This window comes from Morchella sextelata (genome assembly GCF_020137385.1).
Source record: "Morchella sextelata strain SCLS chromosome Unknown scls_4, whole genome shotgun sequence".
Taxonomy (NCBI): domain Eukaryota; kingdom Fungi; phylum Ascomycota; class Pezizomycetes; order Pezizales; family Morchellaceae; genus Morchella; species Morchella sextelata.
In genome coordinates this window covers 1,213,277-1,234,988 of record NW_025408619.1, presented here as the reverse complement: position 1 = coordinate 1,234,988, position 21,712 = coordinate 1,213,277, and the positions used below count along the sequence as shown (strand labels likewise).

The 21,712-nt window shown below is 52.9% G+C and overlaps 4 protein-coding genes across 4 annotated transcripts; 2 read left to right on the top strand and 2 right to left on the bottom strand.

The window, feature by feature from the left end:
• Positions 1-3,838: 3,838 nt before the first annotated feature.
• On the bottom strand, positions 3,839-7,990 carry H6S33_010235 (uncharacterized protein; the record flags this gene model as incomplete). The annotated part of the gene is made up of 1 exon (XM_044841598.1): positions 3,839-7,990. The coding sequence occupies one exon, from the start codon at positions 7,988-7,990 to the stop codon at positions 3,839-3,841; it is 4,152 nt and encodes a 1,383-aa protein (XP_044697378.1).
• Positions 7,991-8,612: 622 nt separating this feature from the next.
• H6S33_010234 (uncharacterized protein) lies at positions 8,613-9,177 on the top strand (the record flags this gene model as incomplete). Its single annotated transcript, XM_044841597.1, has 3 exons — positions 8,613-8,695; positions 8,779-9,017; positions 9,161-9,177. 3 exons carry the CDS (start codon positions 8,613-8,615, stop codon positions 9,175-9,177), a joined length of 339 nt encoding a protein of 112 aa, XP_044697377.1.
• Positions 9,178-9,982: 805 nt separating this feature from the next.
• On the bottom strand, positions 9,983-11,053 carry H6S33_010233 (uncharacterized protein; the record flags this gene model as incomplete). Its single annotated transcript, XM_044841596.1, has 1 exon — positions 9,983-11,053. The coding sequence occupies one exon, from the start codon at positions 11,051-11,053 to the stop codon at positions 9,983-9,985; it is 1,071 nt and encodes a 356-aa protein (XP_044697376.1).
• A 7,096-nt stretch (positions 11,054-18,149) lies between these two features.
• On the top strand, positions 18,150-19,110 carry H6S33_010232 (uncharacterized protein; the record flags this gene model as incomplete). The annotated part of the gene is made up of 2 exons (XM_044841595.1): positions 18,150-18,263; positions 18,316-19,110. 2 exons carry the CDS (start codon positions 18,150-18,152, stop codon positions 19,108-19,110), a joined length of 909 nt encoding a protein of 302 aa, XP_044697375.1.
• Between the last annotated feature and the right edge of the window lie 2,602 nt (positions 19,111-21,712).

The following is a 21,712-nucleotide window of genomic DNA, read 5'->3' as shown; positions in this document are numbered from 1 at the left end:
AGTTTGTGACCCGGGATATCACAGAAAGCACATGCAGTGATTTCGAAAGTGTACGCCCAAGGAAGGTCCTGACGGATTGATACCTGGGGACAGGGAAGTAGATCTCTTCCCCGCTACGCGGTACTGATGATCCATGACCTGGTTCAATCACATCCTCTCACTCGGGCCTTAGCCCCACAGTCTTTGCCAAGAACCCATCCCTGGCTATTACATTCTTGGAGTCGACAGGAGGATAATATTTCAGGTCCGCATCTTTCCCGGTCCTGGTAATGGGCCGAGACTGGTGGGTCCTTCATGCAAAGATATCTATAGCTGTAGGTTTATCCCATGGCTATAAAGTCTAATCTCTCTTTCTTCCCACCCATAGGTAGCAAAGCTTGGACCTATGAAACCCACGGGACAAACCTTCTACTTTGCCCCTCGACGACAACAGCCAGGAAGCAACGGAAGAAATGTGTTGCCTGTCTCCACAGACAATACCACAAACATGGTCCCGGGGTCTGAAAGAAAGTAACCCACAGCCCAGAGACGTGGCTCGCGATGAGCCCTTGTCTCCGGACCGGCTCAGTAGTCAGATGTTAGTCTGGGGAGAGAAATGTGTGGACTACTCTCCCTCCCGGAGCGCCCACATGTCAGAATACACTTCCGGCTTACGTACGGTACACCACAAAGAACATACGCACCGCCGCAGATTGGGCTAAAAGCGAAGTAAGCAGCTAACGCTATTGAGGGCAAGTCTCGACTCTCGCCTTCAGAATGATCTCCCTTCTAACGTAGAGAATAACTACCTTATTGTTGTTTTCCGGGTGCCCCCTCATACGCTGGATCGGGGGCGAAGTTTGTTGAATTGGGGCCAGGCTTGGGACGCTTCTAACCCAGTCCTTTCCAAACGATAAGTCACACTGGTTGAGTCTACTGCCCACGTGTTTCATGGCGACTGTTATAATCAAAACCGAAGCCCAACTACGACATGAAACGATTGTACCCCATACACTGTTCCAATCCTTATATTAGTGTGTGGTTGGTCTTACGGGGCTGCAGAACATATCTTCATGATCTCTCACTCGTAGTAGTCCACCCATACGTATCACTCTCGAATTTCTGCCAGTGACTCGACTTCTGGCACCTCTGCTGCTGCTGGCTCGAGTCGGCTCAACCTGCATCAGGTCTGGGCTACTGTTTGTATATGCAGCCTAGTTTCATGATAACGGCCATGATCCGTGCCCCAGATAAATCCAAGGTCTGGATATATTGCATTCCGCACACCGTTCCACTTCTAATACCAATGTGTGTGCTAGTCTTTCAGTTTGCAGGACTTATCTTAATTAATGAATTAAGCAAACAAACAAACAAAAAAGCAGGACTTATCTTCATGGTTTATCACTCGTAGTCCACTAGTCTCAAACTCCCATGAGCAACTCAACTCAATATTGGGAGGTGCATATCCGATGAGCTCATGGTAACTGTAGATGTAACTGGTAAGAGTCGCAGTAATGAGCTAATTGTCGAGATCTGTCTGTGGTGTGAGCTTGGTCATGCCTACCATCACTGTACGGATAAACGACGTTGTGAGTTAAGTTGCAACGTTCAGTTTCCGCACTCATCATGAGGGACCATCCTTCAGGACAGCATTGTAAACGGATGGTGGGGGGTCAATCTTGAAGGGATGGTATAAGTAAAAGTGATAAATGAAAGAGATAAACAAAAGCAGGAGTGACTGAAACAGGGCGAAACAACTCAAGCAAGAATCCGAGAGGGAGAATGTGGCAGCGAGGAGGAGTGAAACGATCTTAAGAAGATGATTTCTTGAGAAGAGGGCACGTAACTGGTCTTTCTTTTTCCATCACAAGGGACTGCCCCTCAAGATGGTGGTGGAAACAAAAGGAAGAAGAAAAGTCCAAAGCTGGAGGCAGAAGAGCATGGATAGTAGTGGCGATATGGGGGAAAAGTATCACGAAAGACGGCGGGTGAGTGGGGGAGAGGCAACGATCTCAATAGATGAATCCGTGAGAAGAGAGCTAGTCCCTCGCTTTCTTGATCTCCGTACTAGATGGGGCAGTAATGCATGTAGTTCAGACGAGGGCAAGATATGGGGTGAGTGAAAGAAAGATAGTTCAAGCTACGATTAGATTATGGGACCAGAGATCTGATCGATATCACACTTAACCTACGAGGAGGAGGGCCAATAATCTCCAGAAAAATGTCAATAAATTTACAAAAAGTCTTGCTGGAGAGTATGCTTTTCAGGGTGGTGAGTGCCATTTATTACACATAACGCCAGTATAGACTCCCACCCCTCGGGATTGAACCCATGACCTACTGATGGTCATGGGGACTCAACCCACTCGGTGTCCTCCGTTGACGATGCGTCTACCATTAGACCACACTCGCCCACACAACTTTCAGCACCCCGGAAGTAATACTTAAGGGGGGCGAGGTAAAGCGAGCTAGGGATAGGACACCTAACCCTGCCATGACAATCTACCACAACGTACATCACGACACACTGGCTAACCTCCTGTAGGGCAATAAAAGGGAAAGATAACAGGAGACCAAGAAGGTGTTGTCTGGATTGGTAGGGATGGTAGTGGTGGGGCAAAGTGCGGAAATGAATGGGGAGCGGCCACGGTAAACACATCGGACAACGAAGCTCAAGCGGGAGTGGTCTTAGCCTGCCACGGGAAGGGGGGAGCTATGCGTTCCTCGGGATGCCGCAGCTACGGATTCGGGAGTGACATCGACTTCCGACAAGGAGGCCCACAAGAATACGGCTGAGGGAAAAGTACAGTGGCCGGAAGGGCCTAGTTGTAAGTGGAACTGGCCAGACCGGTACATGTAGCCACACCAAAGATTGGATCGAGAGAGTTACCCAGACGAGTGAAGAGCTACGTATACGATGACCAAACGAGCTGCGTAGATCGCAGTCGAGTGACAGTCCATGACCCTATAAAAACACAACACAGCCGGTCGACGGACCCCAACTCAACTACTATTCAGCATCAACATCGCGGGGACAATCTTTCCTCACAGCCAACTACATCTCGAGGATCCACAAGTATTTTCCACAAGCTGGCTATATGCACCATGATACTCTCCCCTTCTTCCGTTGAGTTGAGTAGAGCGCAACAGAATAGAACAGAATAGAATAGAACGGACCGATACTCACGACTTCAGCAAAATATTCTAGCTATATTCTAAATCTTTATCCTCACAACGGCCTCCCCTCGAACTTAGGACCAGCCAGCCACAATATAGAATCAAGTGTCACTATGATTACCCACCCAATAAAGAGAAGAGAAGAGAAGAAGGGAAAAAGGAAAAAGGGAGGGGGCCAAGAAAGAAAAGAAATCAAGACCAAGCCGCCAATAAGGTAAGTAAAAGAAACAAACGAACCAGCCAAACACAACGCAGATGCAATATTCAATTCCATTCCCACCCCCAGTCCCCAGTCCCCCTCCCCCCCCCCGCCCCCCACAAACTCACAAACGACTGATAATACTACCGTCAGGACTCCAAGGGAGGAGTGGGAAAAAAATCACAACACAAGAAAGAAGATAGAGAAGAAGAAGGAAGGATAAACGCCCAAAGCAAACTCCGTTATCCCCTGAACCCAAACAAAGCACACACAAAAAACCCCACAGCAAGTAAAAAATATGGTACGCAAATCCGATCACTCATTTCATCCGGAAGAGAGAAAAAAAAAGGGAGAATTAACAAAGAGAAAGAAAAGAAAAGGAGAAAGAAGGAAAAGAAACTCTCATCTTCCTCAATATGAATAATGGGGGGAAGGTAAGAGAAAAGAGAATCCAATATACAAATGTCCCACTAACATGCATTATTACGCCGCACTCGTCGTCCCCAAATCAACCTTTTTCGCCACGGGCTCACTGCCCCCCTCCTCCAACGGCCTCTTCACACCACCACCAGCACTTCCACCAGCGACGGCAGCGGCTGCAGCGGCTGCTGCTGCAGCCTCTTTAGCTTCCCGCTCCTTCTTTTCCTTTGCCACTAACAGTGCACGGTACAGTGCCTGCTTCTTCTCGATCGACAGGTTTTTATAGTTAGTCGTAGCCAGCGCTGTCGGCTTCTGCGCCTGCTGAGGAGTCTGTGTTTGCTGAGGCGCTTGTTGGGAGGTTTGTGCCTGTGGGGCAGCTGGGGCCTGAGCCGGGGCTTGGGCTTGAGCCGGAGCCTGGGCCTGAGCTGGGGCCGGGGCCGGAGCTTGAGTGGGAGCTGGGACAGGAGCAGCCGCGGCAACCGGAAGCTGCGGCTTCATAGGCGACTTCAAATCCCTGACGCCCCTCGCCTCCAGCAGCCTACTGAGCTGCTTGACGACCTCGACGCCCACGTTCTTGAGTTTTCCACTGATAAGCCCATGCACGACGGACTGCGCTTGCACGACCAGCTTCGGATCCAGCCCCGACGCGTCCCTGCTTGCCGGGTCCGACGAGACCCGCGAAAGCTGGTTCTTGAGCACCTCTATCGCGGCAATGATCTCCGGGGACGCTGCAAGCTTCGACGGCGGCGGGATGGGGGCGTGCGGGAACTGCTGCGTGGGTTGCTGCGTGGGCTGCTGCTGCTGCTGGGGCGGCGGGGGCCTGTGGACGGGGACCTGCTGCGGCTGCGGGGGCGGCGGCTGGTAGGCTAATGGCATAGGCGGCATTCTCTGCTGCTGCTGCTGCGGGTAGACCTGCGGGGGCGGCGGGGGCGCAGAGGGGTGTGCGTATTGCGGGCGCTGGGGGATGTGTGCAGGGTCCGGGGCGTACATGGGGATCTGCGGATGGAAGTGGTGACCGTTGGCCTGCAGCTGCTGCGACGCATGGTGCTGTTGATAGTACTGCATGTTTTGCTGTGGATGCGGCGGATGGTGCTGCTGCTGCTGGTATGCGGCGGGGCGCTGGGCGGCGATGTTGGCCTTGTTCTTCTCCTTCTCGATGGAGACGCCCTCGTTGATGCCCCACAGCCAGCCCTTCCCGCTGCGCGTAACCTTGGTGAACGCTTTGTGGGCGCCGAGGTTGTGGCGGACACTGCTCTGCCAGCCGGTGGTGGTGACCCGCAGCTTGAAGTAGGGGTACTTGCGCTCGATGGCCTTGTAGATCTGCGGGAGCGTGAGTGCCTGCTGGCCGCTGTTGGAGATGGCCTCGTGGATCAGAATGACATAGGAGGCCGAGGGCTTGAGCAGCGCCTCCGGGGGGTAGTCGGCCTCGTTGATCTCGGGCGATGGAGTGCGCTTCTTGGGCTGCGGCTTCTCCTTCTTGGGCTTTGGCTCCTTCCGCTCGCGCTCACGGCCACGGGGAGGGGATGGCTCCTGGTGGATGTTGGCGTGTGGGTGCATTGCGATCGGGGGCGTATAGCTCGGGGCCGAATTGTACAGCTGGGGATCGATCGGCGGGGCTGACGCATTGAACGCCGCGACAGCCATGAGGGGATTGGACGGCGAGAACGCCTGCTCCGGCTCGGGGATCATCTGCTGCTGCTGCGGCGGCGGCGGCGGAGGGGGAGAAAGCGATTCAGTCGCCGATGCCAGTGCAGCCATTGGGTCAGCGTATGTATGGTGGTTCTCGTGCTGCCCCTCCATGTCCTGTTTTGGCTGTTCTGGTACCGGTGGTTGCTGCTGCTTGGGCGGTCTTCCAGGCCCTTTCTTGGTGACTGGCGACTGCTGAGCCAATGATTTTTCAGCCTCTTTTTTCTTGGCGGGCGTGGGCAAGTACAGCTTTGTCGCCTTCTTGGGCTCCTCTCTGGGCTGCGGGAGGTGCAGCTTCTTCTGCTGCTCTTTGCGCTGCTCACGCTCACGGCGTTCTCGCTCCTTCTCGCGCTCCCGTTCACGCGCGAGCTTGTCCTTTTGACGCTGACGCTCCTCCTTCTCGAGTCTCTTGCGCTCTGCAGCGCGCTCCCTTTCTGCCTCCTTCTGGCGGCGTGCTGCCTCGAGCTTCTCCTTCTTTCTACGCTCCTCCTTCTGGCGGGCGAGCTCTTTGGCACGCGCCTTCTCCGCCTCAATCCGGGAGTGGACGGACTCGTCTTTGCGTGGGCGGCCCCGGCCCCGTTTCTTCTCGACCATGATAGGCTCAGGCGGCGGTGGGGCCTCCTCTTCCTCGTCGGAGGAGGACGAGAGCTCGCTCGAGGAATCGCCCTCGTTCTCGGCGTCGCCCTGCTCGGCCTCGTCGTCCTCGACCTCGACCTCCTCCTCCTCCTCCTCGTCCTCGTCGCCCTCCTCGTCCTCATCATCGTCCTCCTCGTCCTCCTCGTCGTCCGAGCCCTCCATGCTCCCGTCACTGTCAATTTCGCCGTCGCCCTCTTCATCCATCTGGGCCATGTCCTCGTCCTCGTCCTCGTCCTCGTCCTCGCTGTAGTCGTCGGTCTTGACTTCGTTGCCATGCTCGTCTGTGAACGCCAGACTCATCTTGCCCTTCCCTCTGCCTGGTGGCGGCCGTGCCGGCTGCTCCTGCTTCTTCTCCTCAAACTGGCCCCCGCCCTGCTCAACCGGCACCACAATCTTGAAGCCGATGCCGCCAATCTGGACCCTCATGCCGGCCTCGGGAACAACCCACGTGGTCCCCGACCCCACAAACTCCTCGTCCACGAACGCCCCGTTCTTGCCCGTGACCTTGAACTCGAACCGGCGCTTGGCAAAGTTGTACGTCAGGAGTGCATGTCTCCGCGAGATGTTCTTCCGCGGAGGCAGCGGCAGCGTGTCCGCGCCATTGAGCGGCAGGTGGATGACGGGTATGTCGTCCTCCTCCTCGGCCTCCCCTCCACGGAGCATCTGCGGCCTCATCACATCGTCGCCACCACCGCCACCACCGCCACCACCGCCGCCGCCGCCGCCGTCGCCGCCACCGGCGTTCTCGTCCTTCTTCTTCCTCCGCTTCTTCTTCTCCCTCTTCATGCTCATCGCGCCAGGCGCCGTCTTCGGATCAAACCCGCCAAACCCCATGCCCATGCCCGCGCCGCCCACAACCGTGCTCCCGTCGGGCCCGCACTGCTGGAACGAGCTGCTGGTGGCGCCCTCGGCGCGCCCAAACACCACGGACGAGTTCTGCACGTAGAAGACCTGGCCGTCGTCAAAGTCCAGCCGCACAAACGCATTGATGACGTGGGCCGCGCACTCGACCAGGTCCTGCAGCGACGCGGCGTGCTCGCGGTTGCGCAGCTCCTCGAGGCCTGCGATGCCGGCGTTGAGCGAGGACCGGCGGCGCGCGCGCGGGTCGGGGTCGGCTAGGAATTCGTGCAGCTCGCCGGGGTGCACGACGGGAGAGGGGGTGACTTGCGATTGCGGCTGCTGCGGGGCGGTGGGGATCGGGAGGGGGGGGAGGGCGGGCGCGGTGGTTGTGGTTGTGGTTGTGGTGGGGGGGTGTGGGTCGGCGGCGATGGGGATGGGGATGGGGATGGGGATGGGGGGGACGGCGGGGAGGGCGAGCGAGAGGCCGAACGGGTCGAGGGGGTCGAGGGAGGGCACTACCGCCGCGGGGGTGGCTTCAGCGGGGAGCAATGGCGCGGCTTCTACTGCTTCTGGTATAGGCGGCGGCGGCGGTGGGGGTGGGGGTGGTGGGTGAGCATCGTCGGTTCCGGACATTGGATGGTCCTCCGGCTGCGTCTGTGTCTGTGTCTGTGTCTGTGTCTGTGTCTGTGTCTGCGTCTGCACAGGCGGCTCCGCTTTCTGCACTTCCGGCACCGGGCTGCCCGCTTTCTCCGGCACCCGCATCGGCGTGTCCTCGCCCTGCTTCTGCGGTTGCTGCGGTGCCGCGGGGAGCATCTCCTCAGCCACCGGGGGTGGGGGCGCATCAACGACACCACCACCACCACCACCACCCCCGTCTTTTCCCATGTCCACCTCCTTCTTCTCCACCCCCGCCGATTCCTTCACTTCCTTCACTTCCTGCCCCTCCTGCTCCTGCCCCTCCTCCGTCCGCTGCGTCGTCGTCGTCGCCGCCGTCTCCGCCGCCTCCCTCATCACCGCGTCATCGCTAACCGACGCCGGCGGGTTGTTCTCCATCGGGGCCAGATGCTGCTGCTGCTGCTGCTGTCTCACCAGCGTGTTCGTGGCTGTCTGTGTTTTTCCTCGCGAACAGTAAGTAGTTGTGGATGTGTATATGTATATGTATGTAGTTGTAGAGAATGGGTGGTTGTGGTGGTGAGAAGAAGAAGTGAGAGAGAAGTGAGAGAGAGAGAGGGAGGGGGGTTGTTGTCTCCCGCCGTTGTTGTCGTCGCTGTCGTCGCTGGGGAAAGAAAGTGACGGACGGATGAAATGGGAATGGCCGAGCGTGCGAGGTGGTGCTTGGCTTGGCGCTGGGTTAGGGTTGCGTGGGGCATGCACGCGCAGGGGAGCGTGCAGCGGCGGGAGCGAGTGGTGCGGCGGGCGATTGGTGGGTGGGATTGTGGATGTGATATAATAGGACTGGGAGGAGGTACTGGGAGGAGGTACTGGGGGGATTGAGACTCTGGGAGCGGGGAGGGGTGTGCAGTTGAGTGGGTCAATCAATCTGAAATCTACATTATAATTGTGTTTGTACTCGGTCCTCTAAGTATGATCCTCTAGGTCTCAGCTACATCAATCTAACAATCTACAGTACTGCTTCACCACACCTCACCACCCACCACCAAGAACAGCACTGGCAATGGCCGCAACCCCCGGCTCCCACCTCATCCTCCTGCACCAGGTCCCCTCAAAACCCAACACCAAAGTGCGCTTCCTCGGCTGGTACTCCCCCCCTCCCCCCTCCATATGCCCCACCCCATCCCTCCCCTCCCACCCCTACAAACCACAACTAACACCCACCCCAGCGTCACAACCCACGACCCCACCTCCCCGCTCGTCCACCTCACGCACCCGCCCTCGCGCCTCGCCATCCCCGTGGACATCAGCCTCGTGGCGCCCAGCCTGCCGCCGGGGTCGCTGCGCGACGGCGAGTGGGTCAATGTGGTCGGGTACACGCCGCCTGTGGGCGAGGAGCTGGTGGTGACGGCGCTGCTGCTGTGGGGCGCGGGGGCGCTGAGGTTGGGGGAGTATGAGCGGGTTGTGGGTGGGTTGGCGGGGGGGGGGATTAAGAGGGGAGAAGGGGGAGAAAGGGGGAGGGGTGTAGGAGAGGAGGGAGAAGAGGGGGGGGGGGGGGGGGAGAGAGGTGTAAGGGGGATGGGGTACTAATGGGTTATGGGAGGGAATTAGGGGCAGAGGGGGGGTAATTGGGGTAATTGGGGGTAAGGGTGTCAAGTAAAATCGTAATTATAATCATTGGCTTTTTAGTATTCGGGCTTCAATGTTGCGGACTAGTTAGTTAGCTAGCTCCTGGCTATTTACTAACACTGACTGCTACTAACAGCTGTTTGATACTGATACTGGGATACTGATAGTGTTTGACTATTATTACTAGCTAGCTACCACTGATAGCTCCTGGCTGTCACTGCTAGCTACTACTACATAACACTTGCTATCACTACTTTACGTACCAACACTGTCACCAATGAATGGCTATCACTACAAACTACCACCAACGCCAATGGCTATCACTACCGCTACTAACTCTCACCAACGGCCAACACTTGCTACTACCAATTGCTCCTGGCTACTAACAATAATAGTAATAATATTGATACTAATCCCCAGTACCTAGAAATGCAGACGACAACCCAGTGCTCTAGATGCAGATGCAAACCCCTTCAAAAACAACCGTCTAATGATCTACTCGGTCTAAAACACCGACCCAATGAAGGAAAGCAGTCGACAAAAGAGAAAGGAAGAAAAAAAAAGAAAGAAGATTCAAGAGAAAAAGAAAAAAGAGAACCCAACCCAAAGTCTAACCTAACTACGCATACCCTTCTATCCCAACCCCCAAACCGACTACCCAAACCAGCACGCCCCAGGAACCCACAACACAAAGGAAACAAGAAAACGAACGACCAAATAACCCTTCCCAAACGCAGGAAAGCAACATCAAAATACACCCCCAACAACAATCCTAAAGCAGGAAAACTCCAATAAACCGCACAACTACCACCCCCACCTCCCACCCCCCCGTCCCTCCTCCCACCACCGTCCCTTCCATACCTTCACCCTCTCCGCCACCTCCTCCAACCCCACCCTTCCCTCCTCCCCCCTCCCAAAACACCCCCTCACCACCCCCTCCACCACGCCCCCCCTCGCAACCCTCACAGCCCTCTCCCCACCCCTCACCCACCCCACCGGATCCCCCTCCCTCGCATAAATCCCCACATGCCTCACGCCCTCATAAACCTCACTCCCCAGCGCCGCCGCCAGCAGCGTCATACCCACACTATACACATCCGCACTCCCCCTCAACGGCGCGCCCCCCCCGCCCAAAAATCCCCTCAACACCTCCGGTGCCGCAAACCCCGTCGTCACCGCACTCACTTCCTCCCCCCCGCCGCCGCCCCCGCCGCCCAGCTGCGCGCTCGAAAAGTCGCACAGCACGGGCTCCATCAACGCCGCACCGGGGTTCTCGGCGCAGTACGCATCCCACACCTCATCACCCCCCGCGTACGGGCGCAGCAGGACATTGCCCCACTTGATGTCGCCGTGGACGACGCCGGCGGCGTGCACGGCGCGCACGGCGGCCACGAGGCGCTCCGCCAGGAAGAGCCACTGCGCGAAGCCCAGCACCGGTTCGCCGCGCTGGGTCTTGGTCTTTGTTGTGGCGGGCGCGGCGCGGGCGAGGGACTCGAGCGTGCCGGCGGCGAGGTGGTCTAGGTACAGGTGCGCCGTCTTGGGGTCGTAGTAGTGGATTCTCGCAATGCACGGCGGGGATGCGGTGAGGGTCGTTGTGAGGTGTGATAGGATTGAGGCCTCGGCGTGGAGGATGGGGAGGGCGGAGGGGTTGGAGGGCGTCTTGACGGCGAGCTGGGGGGTCAGCGCGTAGACGGTTGACCAGGCGCCGGAGCCCAGTTTGGCTGTGTAGGGGGTTGAGAGGAGGTGCTGGGGCGGGGCGGGGGTGGCGGTGAGAGGGTGTGGGGTGAGGGGGGTGAGCGGGGGGGTGGGGTGCGTGTAGAGGGAGGTCGGGGGGATGGTGATGGGGGTGGGGAGCTTGGGGGCGAGGGGAGACATTGGAGTTGGTGGGTGGTGAGTCTGGCTTGTCCTGGCCTGAGCTGTGGGTTATGAGTGATATTCGAATTGGCTGTGAGTATTCGGGTCGTGAGGAGGATGGGCGGCGCGGAGTTTAAGTACTCGGCGCAACGAACAGGGTGACGGCAGCAGTACGTGGTAAAGGCCGATGTCGACTCGATACTATTTATGTCCGTCCAAACACAGGTAAGGTGCGTGTGGCGAGACAAGGATAGAATAGATTATAGAATGCCGATTGGAGAGGTAGGCGGGTGGGGTGGCGGACAGATATATATATATATGTCTGGATAATCTCCACGCGGAAGCAGTATCGTGAGTAAAAGTACTCAAACGGTTAACGAATTCGGGGAAAGAAAGAAGGAACAAGAATTGCCCGCCTGAATGCCTTTCCTTTTCTTCCAGCTAGAGTAGTAAGTACCTAGTAGTCCCAAGAGCAGCAGCAGAGCAGGCCAGGCAGGAAGGATATATATGTGAGGCAGTCCAGACAGTCCAGGCAGGCAGGCAGGCAGTCAAGTTAGGTTGTGAAGAAATTGAGTGAGTGAGTGAGTGAGTGAGTGAGTGAGTGAGTGCCATGCCCGCCCACCCAACAACCTTTTTTTTTCCCCTTCCCATCCCCACTCGTGGAGAACGCAAGAGCGAGCGCAGTGCAGTGCAGAGAGCGTGCAGAGTGTGCAGAGCGTGCAGAGTTCTGTGCGGTGCTGCTGCTCAGGAAGAACGAGGAAGCACTAAGACGTGCTAGCCAAGCGTTTCAATTCCCCCACACATCCACACATCCACACATCCACATCCATCCACATCCATCCACATCCACACCCATGCCCACGGTCTCTGTCTCTCCACAGACACGCGGCGCAGACACACAACAGCACTTGGAGAGTAATAGAAAAGAAAAGCTCGCTGTGTGACGTATGTCGATCCTCACATCCCATCCCCATCCATTCCATCCCCAAAGGTCCACAACCAACTCCCGGGGCGTCCATGGTGAAGAACCGTTTACCCCCCCCCCCCCCCCCCCCAAAATGGATCCTCATCCCCCATCATGCCCACGACTAAACAAAAACGAAAACCTGCTCTTTCCCGAATCCGAAAAGCAAAAACAAAAAAAGACAAGCAAGCAAAAATTAAACCCCCAAGCCCGAGACCAGGACCAAGACCAAGAAAAACCCACCTGCAGCGGTGGACGTCAATTATCCCGGACGAAACGGAAGCACCGGGTCTTATCTGGCTATTGCCGGTTGAAACAGGAACGTTTTTCCTTTTCATGACTCGGTAAACTACACTTTTTTTCCTTCAAACCACCGCACGCGCACCAGAGTAGTAGTAGAGGGATTTTCCGGAGATAATAGTACTATAGATAAGCGACAGGGATTTGGGGGGGGAGTGTAAAGTAAAGTGTAGAGCGACATGTAGGTGTAGGTACAGGTAAGGTATGGATGGCATATGTAGGTGGTATGTAGTTACGGACTGACGGCCGGACGAACATGACGACGAGCAAGGCGGGTATCGGTTGTGTTTGTGATAATTTTCATTTCCCTTCTTCCCCCTTCACGCACACTAGGTTTGAAAGGAAGCCGTAATCTGTAATCTATCAATCCTCTATCTCTTGCCCTCGAGATAGGTTAGGGAGGTAGATAGAGATAGCTATCTTTGCTTTCTCTCACTCTCTCACTCTCTCTCGCTCTCTCTCGGGCTGTGCAGGTAAGAGGTAGAGTTGTACGACGGGATAGAGATAGAGAGAGGTGGAGTGCGCCAGAGATAGAATATAAAAATACACATCTTCAAGCATAACTCCGATAAGTGCTGACCGCCCAGCCAACCCAATTTGAGCCTCAATGTCCGTGCGCCTAGAGTACATACATACAAATTACATCTACATACATCATGTACCTACGCCGGCTAATTCCATCTGCCTCTTCCTCTCGCTCTCTCTACTTCATCTTCTCCACAACCACCACATACAAACATAAATCCCCGTCTATCGTACTTCCATCCCTCCGCTCTCCGCACAACGGTCCAAACAACACGACAGAACATGTCCTCTCCCCACAGGGCCTCAACATCCAAAAGCCGAGAAGTTAGGCACGACTGTAGATCTCCTCGTGGGTGTGTTTCTGCACTTTGATTCGCCAATGGGGACCACCACCCTCGCCTCTCATCTCTCACCTCCACACACCCACACATGACACCTGTGGAGTAATAACCGGGGCCCGAACGTCAATAACATTGCATAACCTCGACACAGCCACGCGCGGCGAGGCGGTAGGGATGAGTTTGACGTTCGCCTTCCTCCCTCCCCGAGGATATATTGGAAGATCAGCAGTGAAAGGGTCCACCACTTGGCAGTAGAGCCAGGTTGCCTGAATTGACTTCTCATCCACTCACTTGCACACTTTGTCTAAGCATCTTCTCTGCTTGCCTGAGAACTGCTCCGCTATGGTGCGTAAGTATCTACTCACTCCCATCCATGATATTCCATAGAAAACCACTGCTACAAGCCACCCCCGGCAACACCATCCGCCCATCACCACAAGTGCAAGAAAATCCACGCCCGATGGTTCAAACCCCAATTGCCAAAAACCTGAAAAGAAAAAAAAAATGAAAAAAATGAGAGAAAAAAAAAGCAGTAAGAGGTTGTTTCAAAAGCAAGAGGAAGAAGAAATTAGAAAGACACGGTTCGCGATCGGCAGCACGTGGTCGCCGCAGATCGGATTATGTGTAATTAAGTAGAGTACCGTATTCCCCCGCTTTTTTGAATTGGCGTTGGGGGAAGAGAGGAGTTGGCAAGTTGGAGTGGGTATCGTGATTGCGATTCTGCCTGTCGCGGGTGGTGTGGGGGGCGAGTGAGGGGTTGTGATCGATGGTTGCAATTTAATAGTCTGTGCGCTGCGCGCGGTAGTCCCGTGCTCTGGCATGCATGGTATTCTCCAAATGTGAGGCCCATTCTATGATAGGCGCTCTACTCTACTTTAGAGTATGGTTGCAGATACATAGAGATCGATGTCGTGACTCAAGGTTTTTTCTAATTGATCAGAAACCTGGATCGCACCTAGGCTAGATTAGATACAGAGCACATATAATTGACTCCGGCTCCAAGCATATAGAAGAGCCATTGGATAAATTGATGCAACTGATCTGTATGATCTGATGTTACATGGGCATATGGATGTTCATCGTGACTGCCTAAATGCACCCCAAGTCCAATCCAGGGGAACGATGCTATGAATGACTGCCAGAGAGATGAAGATGCCAGATTTCAGATGTATAGATCACCCCTGCCGTTTCAAATGTTGGAGAAGGAGCTCTTGGACGCCTAGTAACTAGCACAAGGTTTAAATTTAACTTCTCAACAATATAGTGTTTACTCGCACTCGTCTTGCGAATCAAGGGGCAGTGAGGCGGACCCAAGATATAGGGTTATTATTCAGGGGCCTATTCTATGTAGCCCTCAATCGATAAACTTTGTCAGTACACAAGACTACTCATTAAGGTTCGAGGCTTAAATCACTGCTGTGGTACTTGCGTGACCAATGCTAGCCAGACGTAGTCGTATGAAGCCCGCCATAATAAGGCTGCGGGCGTAAATTTAAAAAGGGGAGCAAGTCAAGCATGAAAAACAATGTTACTATCGCTCGTTGCTTTGATTGGTAGGCCTTCGAACCATGTTTTGTGGTTTGAGAGAGTGATCTTCGCCCTGAACTTTACAATACATCGCGTTTAGGAATAAAGGAGAGATAGATCTTCGTCTGTGGCTACACGGTGTCATCAGCGAGAGGGACGGGGAGTGACATACTACACGGATGACAACATGTATGTACCTGCAAATGGTACAAGGAAAGTACGTAGGTATTGGGTAGAGACAGATAGCACAGAACTCAAGACAAAAGCAAAAAAGAACAGGTTATCAACAGCTGGGGAGCAAATAAATAACCATATATAAGAGCCTACCAACCTATCAGTTTTCCAAGCTCCTAAACCTGAGTCCTTCTACTACATTCTCCCCGGCCTAAACCTCGAATAGTATTCATAAGCCCTTATATGCCGGTATACAATACGCTGTAGGTTTTGTCGTTGTAGGTTTTGTCGTTGTAGGTTTTGTCGATGTCGTTTAAATGAATTGGCCCAACCTAAAGACGCAACTATCGATTAAATTGAGCTATTAAAATGAGACGGTTATGGCTGAACATTATTGTTTCAATGGTTATAAGCCCGAGCCTGAAGGTTTAGGGTAGTTAGTAAGTTTAAGGGAAAGGTATTTAGTACGACGGTGAGTTAGTGAGTTGATAAACTGGGGAAAGATACTCTAATAGATTTCACGGTAGCTAAGGGGTTTAGGATTTTCTTGTGAAATGGGACCAGAACCATGGATGGCCTTGCCCCATATCAATCCATAAACTGTCCGATACCGGCCACCGCTCTTGAGTAAAAATCTCTATAGTTCTGTGGTTAATATGTCCCTATGATTTCGTCTACTCCTGTCCTGCTCGAATGTGTCGTTCGCCGCTCGGCTGCAGCTGAATCACACAATCTCACTCGTATATGCAAGCGCAACATCCAGCCCAGCCTTAGGTATTTACCTATCCAGCTGTAAAGAAATACCACCAACTATAGGAGGTCTCTTTCTTTCCACATTTTATTTTTGGGTTTTTTCCTCCGTTTATGGGCTTGACGTAGCTGTTATGTTTTTCTGTTATCCCTTGGCCAGGTGCGAGCGGGAGAGGGAAGGTTTAGCCAGCAGTTCCATTCTTTGGACTGAGCACGGTAGTAGTGTTTACACATATTCCGAGAGGTTGCGTGCAGTTACCTCAGAGGCCTTTAGACAATTGGGTTTCCTTTCATTTTTCTTTTAAAACACAGTGTCTCCCCAGGGCAAACCCCCTGAAGGATTTGACTTTGGGGGAAAGTCAATTGTTTCTGCACAACAAGCGGAGAGCATGCTTGCTTTTTCGACAGATTTCAAACTCTAGAACGCGCTGTAACCACAGCCCTTGATGTTCGGGGGGTAAATATGTAGTGTGGCCTCGTTATCTTGCATATATAGCGCTCGAAGGCTGAATGATCATTTCCCTAGTGAGAGAGAGAGTAAAAGTAAAGCAATAGCTACATACTTTGCCTTGTCTTGCTCGGGGCGCCAAGTCGGTTACATACTGTCTTTAAGTGGTTCATATCCTTTGACCATGAGATACTCAGAAACGAACTACGATAACCGGAGGGGAGGGAGGAGCTCAACTAAAATTTGATGGGAGCAAGGCAAAGAAGGGAAGCGATCATTCCCCAAGCTCCTCAGACACTAGACTCCAGAAATTAGTACTGACATCTAATAATCGTGTCTCCATCCTGCTGGAAGAGATGAAAAGAGACAGTGCGGGAACAGGAGCGCCCAGGCAACCCCACCATAAGTTGGGGGAAAGAACTATCCCCGCGTAGCTGAGAAAGAGAACACGAAATGGGATGCCTGGAGGACGCTCATTGTACCACCTGTTTATGCTTCATTGGAGATGAAGGGAGATAAAGGCAGAGGTAAAAGAAAAGACGGCTTGTCGTGTACCAAAACCACCTTAGCACTAAGGGGGCTCTAAGACCACAAAACTTACATAAGTGACTAGTAATAGGTGCGCATGCCTCCAACATTAATGGCGCCTCGCCCGCCTAATGTATTCTCTAACTACCCCTCTCCCGGGGTTACCGTATGTTTTCGTGCTCGAGTCACAGGCTATCACTCGGCCGGTGACTCTTTACAGCACAGTCAGCCTCCTGTCTTGGCAGCAGTGCCCTCCAATAATTTGTCGAAACACCCTTTCCCCTTCCCAAACCTCTTTTACACAAACGGCTGCCGGATGAGCCGAGAGAAAGCTTTTGAAATTATGTAGTTGTTGCCCCTCCTCTTGACCACGCTCTTTCCTAATTAGCCTTGTTCCTCTTTCCCCTCTCCCGTGCAAAGTAATATAAAAGGAGCAAGAAGGACTCAGCGTAGGGTCTATATATCAACATATTCGTGGGTGGTAACTACAACTTTTCAGATCCGACCTTTGGTCTGCACAAATCTTCCGGTGTAGTAATAAACAGAGGTCTAGCAAGGCGTAGCATACAGCTAGCACCACTAAACCAACTGGGAAGGGGGATGAGCTATAACCCTATCTCTCGGTTTCTGACCGTGTGGCGCGCCCCCAGCTCTAAAAGATGCTACAAAAAGTATTGAGAAGGCCAAGTTGTCATATATTATTATTTATTTCTTTACACCACCGCAATGACTATCAGTCGAGTGATATTCCATGCACAGCTTCGATCATCACGGATAGTGCATGCAGTCAAGTGCATGCAGTCAGCACCCAGAGCCCATCATTCCATACACATCTTGTAGACCTTTCCCACGCAAATGTAGTTCATGATCCCATTCCCCCAATAAGTAATATTTGCTTTTGCGGAACGACCAGTATCCGTGCCCGTACCGCACTATATAGGATGCCATACACCACAAAGCTCCCCAATGGCCAAAGCTGTGTGTAGTTAAGCTGTAGTTATAATAGACCAGCACACCCAAGCAGCCCAAGGTGAAGCTCTACAATATTACGAATGATGATGCAACTAACCCAGTGTTAATTGTAAGCTGCATATAACTACCCCCATCTGTATAATATCTAATCAAGTAATCAAACGATCACGAACCCTCAACCCGCAGGGATTATACGGATACGGTGCCTACTACCGCCATAACTCGAAAAATTGGCTAGATCAAAATTACTTGTACGGGAAACTTCTGGTGCAGATCGATGCCATTCAACCAATCACTCAAGTGGTAATCCCTGGACGGAGATAGCCAATTTTTCGAGTTTTGGCGGTAAATCCCTGAAGCTGTTGTAGAGCTCCGAACGTTCCGGTCATCTTTCTTCTGTGCGACGGTAGCTCCAGGAGCCAATGATTACCCACAGCTGCACTTCCGAATCGGGTAGTAGCAGTGAACATCAACCAGACCACATCCATACAGTAGTAGAGAGCATCTGAGTATATAAACCCCACAATGCCTCTCCAACCAACCCGCACACAGAGATCCCACATCTCCAGCTCCAGAAAGTAATAAGAAATGACACACCCAAAGCGCCGCGACATCGAATTCCCGACTCTCGACGGCACCACCCTCCGCGGCTGGTTCTACCCCACAGGCCAAAATGCACCCTCAATTATCCTAGTCCACGGAGTTAGTATCCTCCCTCCCTTGACGTAACACACTTTCGGCTAACACTCGTAAGCTTGCCTGCCTGAAAGAATGGTACTTCGACACCCTCGCCGAATACTTCCAATCCCACGGCGTCTCAGTCCTCCTCTACGACCACCGCAACTTCGGCACCTCTTCAGGCACCCCGCGGCACGAGATCGACCCAAACCTGCAGCAATCCGACGTGCATGATGCCGTCACCTACCTCCTCAGTCTTCCCGAGCAAGTGGACCCCACCAAGCTCGCCGCCCTCGGATACAGCTACGGCTCTGCGCACTGCGTCCGCACCGCCACCCTCGACCGCCGGGTCAAAGCCGTTGTCTCGCTCGCCTCACTCACAAACGGCGAGTGGCTGCTCAACTGGGCGCACCCCGACCGCGACGCCTGGGACCGCCGCATCTTTGCGGACCGGATAGCGCGGGTTGGCGGCAGCGAGCCCGAATATATCCGTGTTTCGCCGGAGGTGGGGGAGGATATGCAGGAGGCGGAGAAGACTTCGTTCATGGCGGCGCCGGATGGAGCAGAGTTCTACTCGCGGATGAAGGCGGAGGTGACGCCGCAGTGGGAGAACAAGCTGACCTTGCAGAGTGTTTTCTGGGTACGGGGGTACCAGATGGAGTCGTCTTTACCGACGCTGGCGCCGACGCCGTGGTTGATGCTTGTGGATGAGCGTTCGGTTGAGATGTATCGGCCGGTGTGGGATAAATCGACGGGACCGAAAGAGTGGGGGGTTATCCCCGGGGCGCACTTTGATGTGGTGCAAGGCGAGGGGCTGGTGAAGGCCTTTGAGCTGTCGTTGGACTTTTTGAAGAGGCATTTGGGATTTTAGGTATATGTGCGTGAGAAACTAGAGCGAGCTCAGTTCTTGATAACAGATTACTCCACTCATATCTTTAAAAGAAGTTAGCCTACCGCCGAGATAGCTTCTCATTTGGCATAAGACATTGTAAATAAGTGCTGGTTTTAACTGAGCGGGGTGCTTGTGCACCAGATTTTCAGAATCAGGATCATCCGAATCGAGGTTCCGTCCTCTTTGAGCTCCATTGTTTCAATTTCGCGTTCACACTCCAAAGGGTATGTTAAAGTCGATCTGGCAACAAACTAATTCTAACCCCGACATACCCTTCGAAGTGTCAATCCGCTAGACACTCTCGGAGCTTTAGATATCCGTACAAGCCTTAGACGAGAGTTATAAAATAGGCTTACACATTCGAGTGAGAAATTATGATCGAGCCTGTTTGCAAATCAGTGATACGAAAGTCTTTTGATACGCATGCTACGTATATAGCAGAGATGGTCCTAATCTCGGGTATTATAGACCACCGCCCATCACATTCTTTTTTTCTCGTTCGGCTGTGGCCTTATAAATTCCTATGCCATCAGCCCAATAGACGGCTCCTCTTCACCCCAGAGGGGAGGGGAGGCTCGGTCTCTTCGATCGCCCGCCGTTTAGCTAGACAACTAAAAATCCGCAGTAATTCTGTCTCGTCGAGACCCTATATGCCGCCCCTCTCGAGCCTACCAAGTCCTTGTGTACCCTTCAACTCTCGAAGCTAGTGCTGCCAGTCAGATGACAAATCATGATTGCGAATTATTGCCCCTACCGGGCCAATGCGAGTGACGCCTTGTGAATCTGCGTCCGCTGTTTTTCTTGTGTCCTAGATAGATGGTGAATTCTCTCCCTTCTCCGTTGGGAGTGTCCAGTCGATGCAAGGCTGAGGTGTGGTTAGTGGGGTGTTAGGAGCGGCCCTGTTGCTGGAGGTACCGATGGGACTGCGACAAGTATTTACATGTAGTGGACGTTGTTTGCCGTTCTGTGTGGTAAGAATATCACGTCGCTTAGTAGGGCCCCATCAGTGAATGAGATAACCTTGCTAGTGGAGCTACCGTGTGTGTGGTGGATGAGAATAGAAAAAAGCAGCGCGGTGATGCGGATGGAGAGTGAGGAAGCGAGAGAAGAAAGGAGAAGAAACGAAAGAAGGAAGACGAAGAAGATGAAGATGAAGGACGGCAGGGCTTTGGAGACCGCAAGACCAGGCTGTGTCATCGGTGCTTGGCTTCTCTTGGCTTCCACTACATGTACGTACAATGTGTAGCTTACCCAAACCTGCGCGAGCTCGCAAGTATGGTTTAATTCCGCTAATAGATACACGTAGCGGGGTAAGCTGTACTCTACTCAAACCCTTAATTCGAGGATCGAGTAGCTATGCTACATGTAGTCACCGGCGAGCTCCCGCAAGCGGATTCTCCTGTTCAACGGAGGTCCAGCTTTGTGAAAACACAATTTCGTCGCCACAGAAGACCGAAAGTCATTATACGCCCATTCATAAACCATCACTCGCTGCTCCGCCCTGCAGTCTAATTCGACCCACCAGCGAATAGAGCATACGGTACTTGCTTAAACTTCTAACTATGATACGAGCTATAACTTTCTCAGCCAAGTCTCAATGATGAAAGCCTGTAAAAGGCTCGATAGTTGATCATGGTTTCCACAATACAGCCTCTCCGAGCTCATAGCCTTATCCCTGTTGCCAATGATCGTCTTAGCATATGTACAGTCTATCGATCTCCCGTCTTGGCAGGGAAATGATTGCTGGTTAGCTACTAGGAAATTAAGGCCCAATAAGATGATTGGCTTAGCCAAGGAAAGTCAACTCTGAAATACTCGGCAAAACGAATTAAATACTGAACGTCGACTGCACTCATCCGTTTATCCTTAGGCTCCCTAGATGTTAAGAGTCTATATATACACTTGGTATCCAATTCTTCAGGGGTACAGTGCGGTGGCATGATGGATCCATAACCATGGCGTGCAGTATTGCGATATAGTATGTCATCCTTGATTGTGTTTTGTCTTGTAGTGGCTATACTGCTATGGAGCAGTAAATCGGCCAATTACGATCTATATATGTTCTGGAAGCTTATTATGGACCGATGTCTTCCTGACTAGATGGGCTGCATGGATTGCGATGTATACTCCACTTGAGCTTCCTGAATATAACTATAGTGTAATTATAAAAAAACCCAATAGACAGAATCATGGGATAGAACACAATTAAATTTAGCTGAATTTCAGTGCTTTATGCCGAAATAATTTTACTGCCGGTAATAAAATTCCTTTGAATTTACTGTTTCTTGTTGGATAACTTTGTTTTTATAATACACTCCCAACCGTAATTATTCGACCATTACTAGATTTTCCTATCTCTAGGTATATTAAGAAGTTGATAAGGGTAGTGAAAGTTGATAACGATTATGGCTGTGGTATCAGTATCGTTACCGCCAAGACCTCGAATTTCTCCATACTCTCACCCGTTACACAGCTTCCCACAACGCGATATCCCAACTCTCCTCCAAATCCCAAGTCTCCAAATCCCAACCCACCAAAGCTCACAACCTCACAACCTTATACTCACAACCCACAACCCACA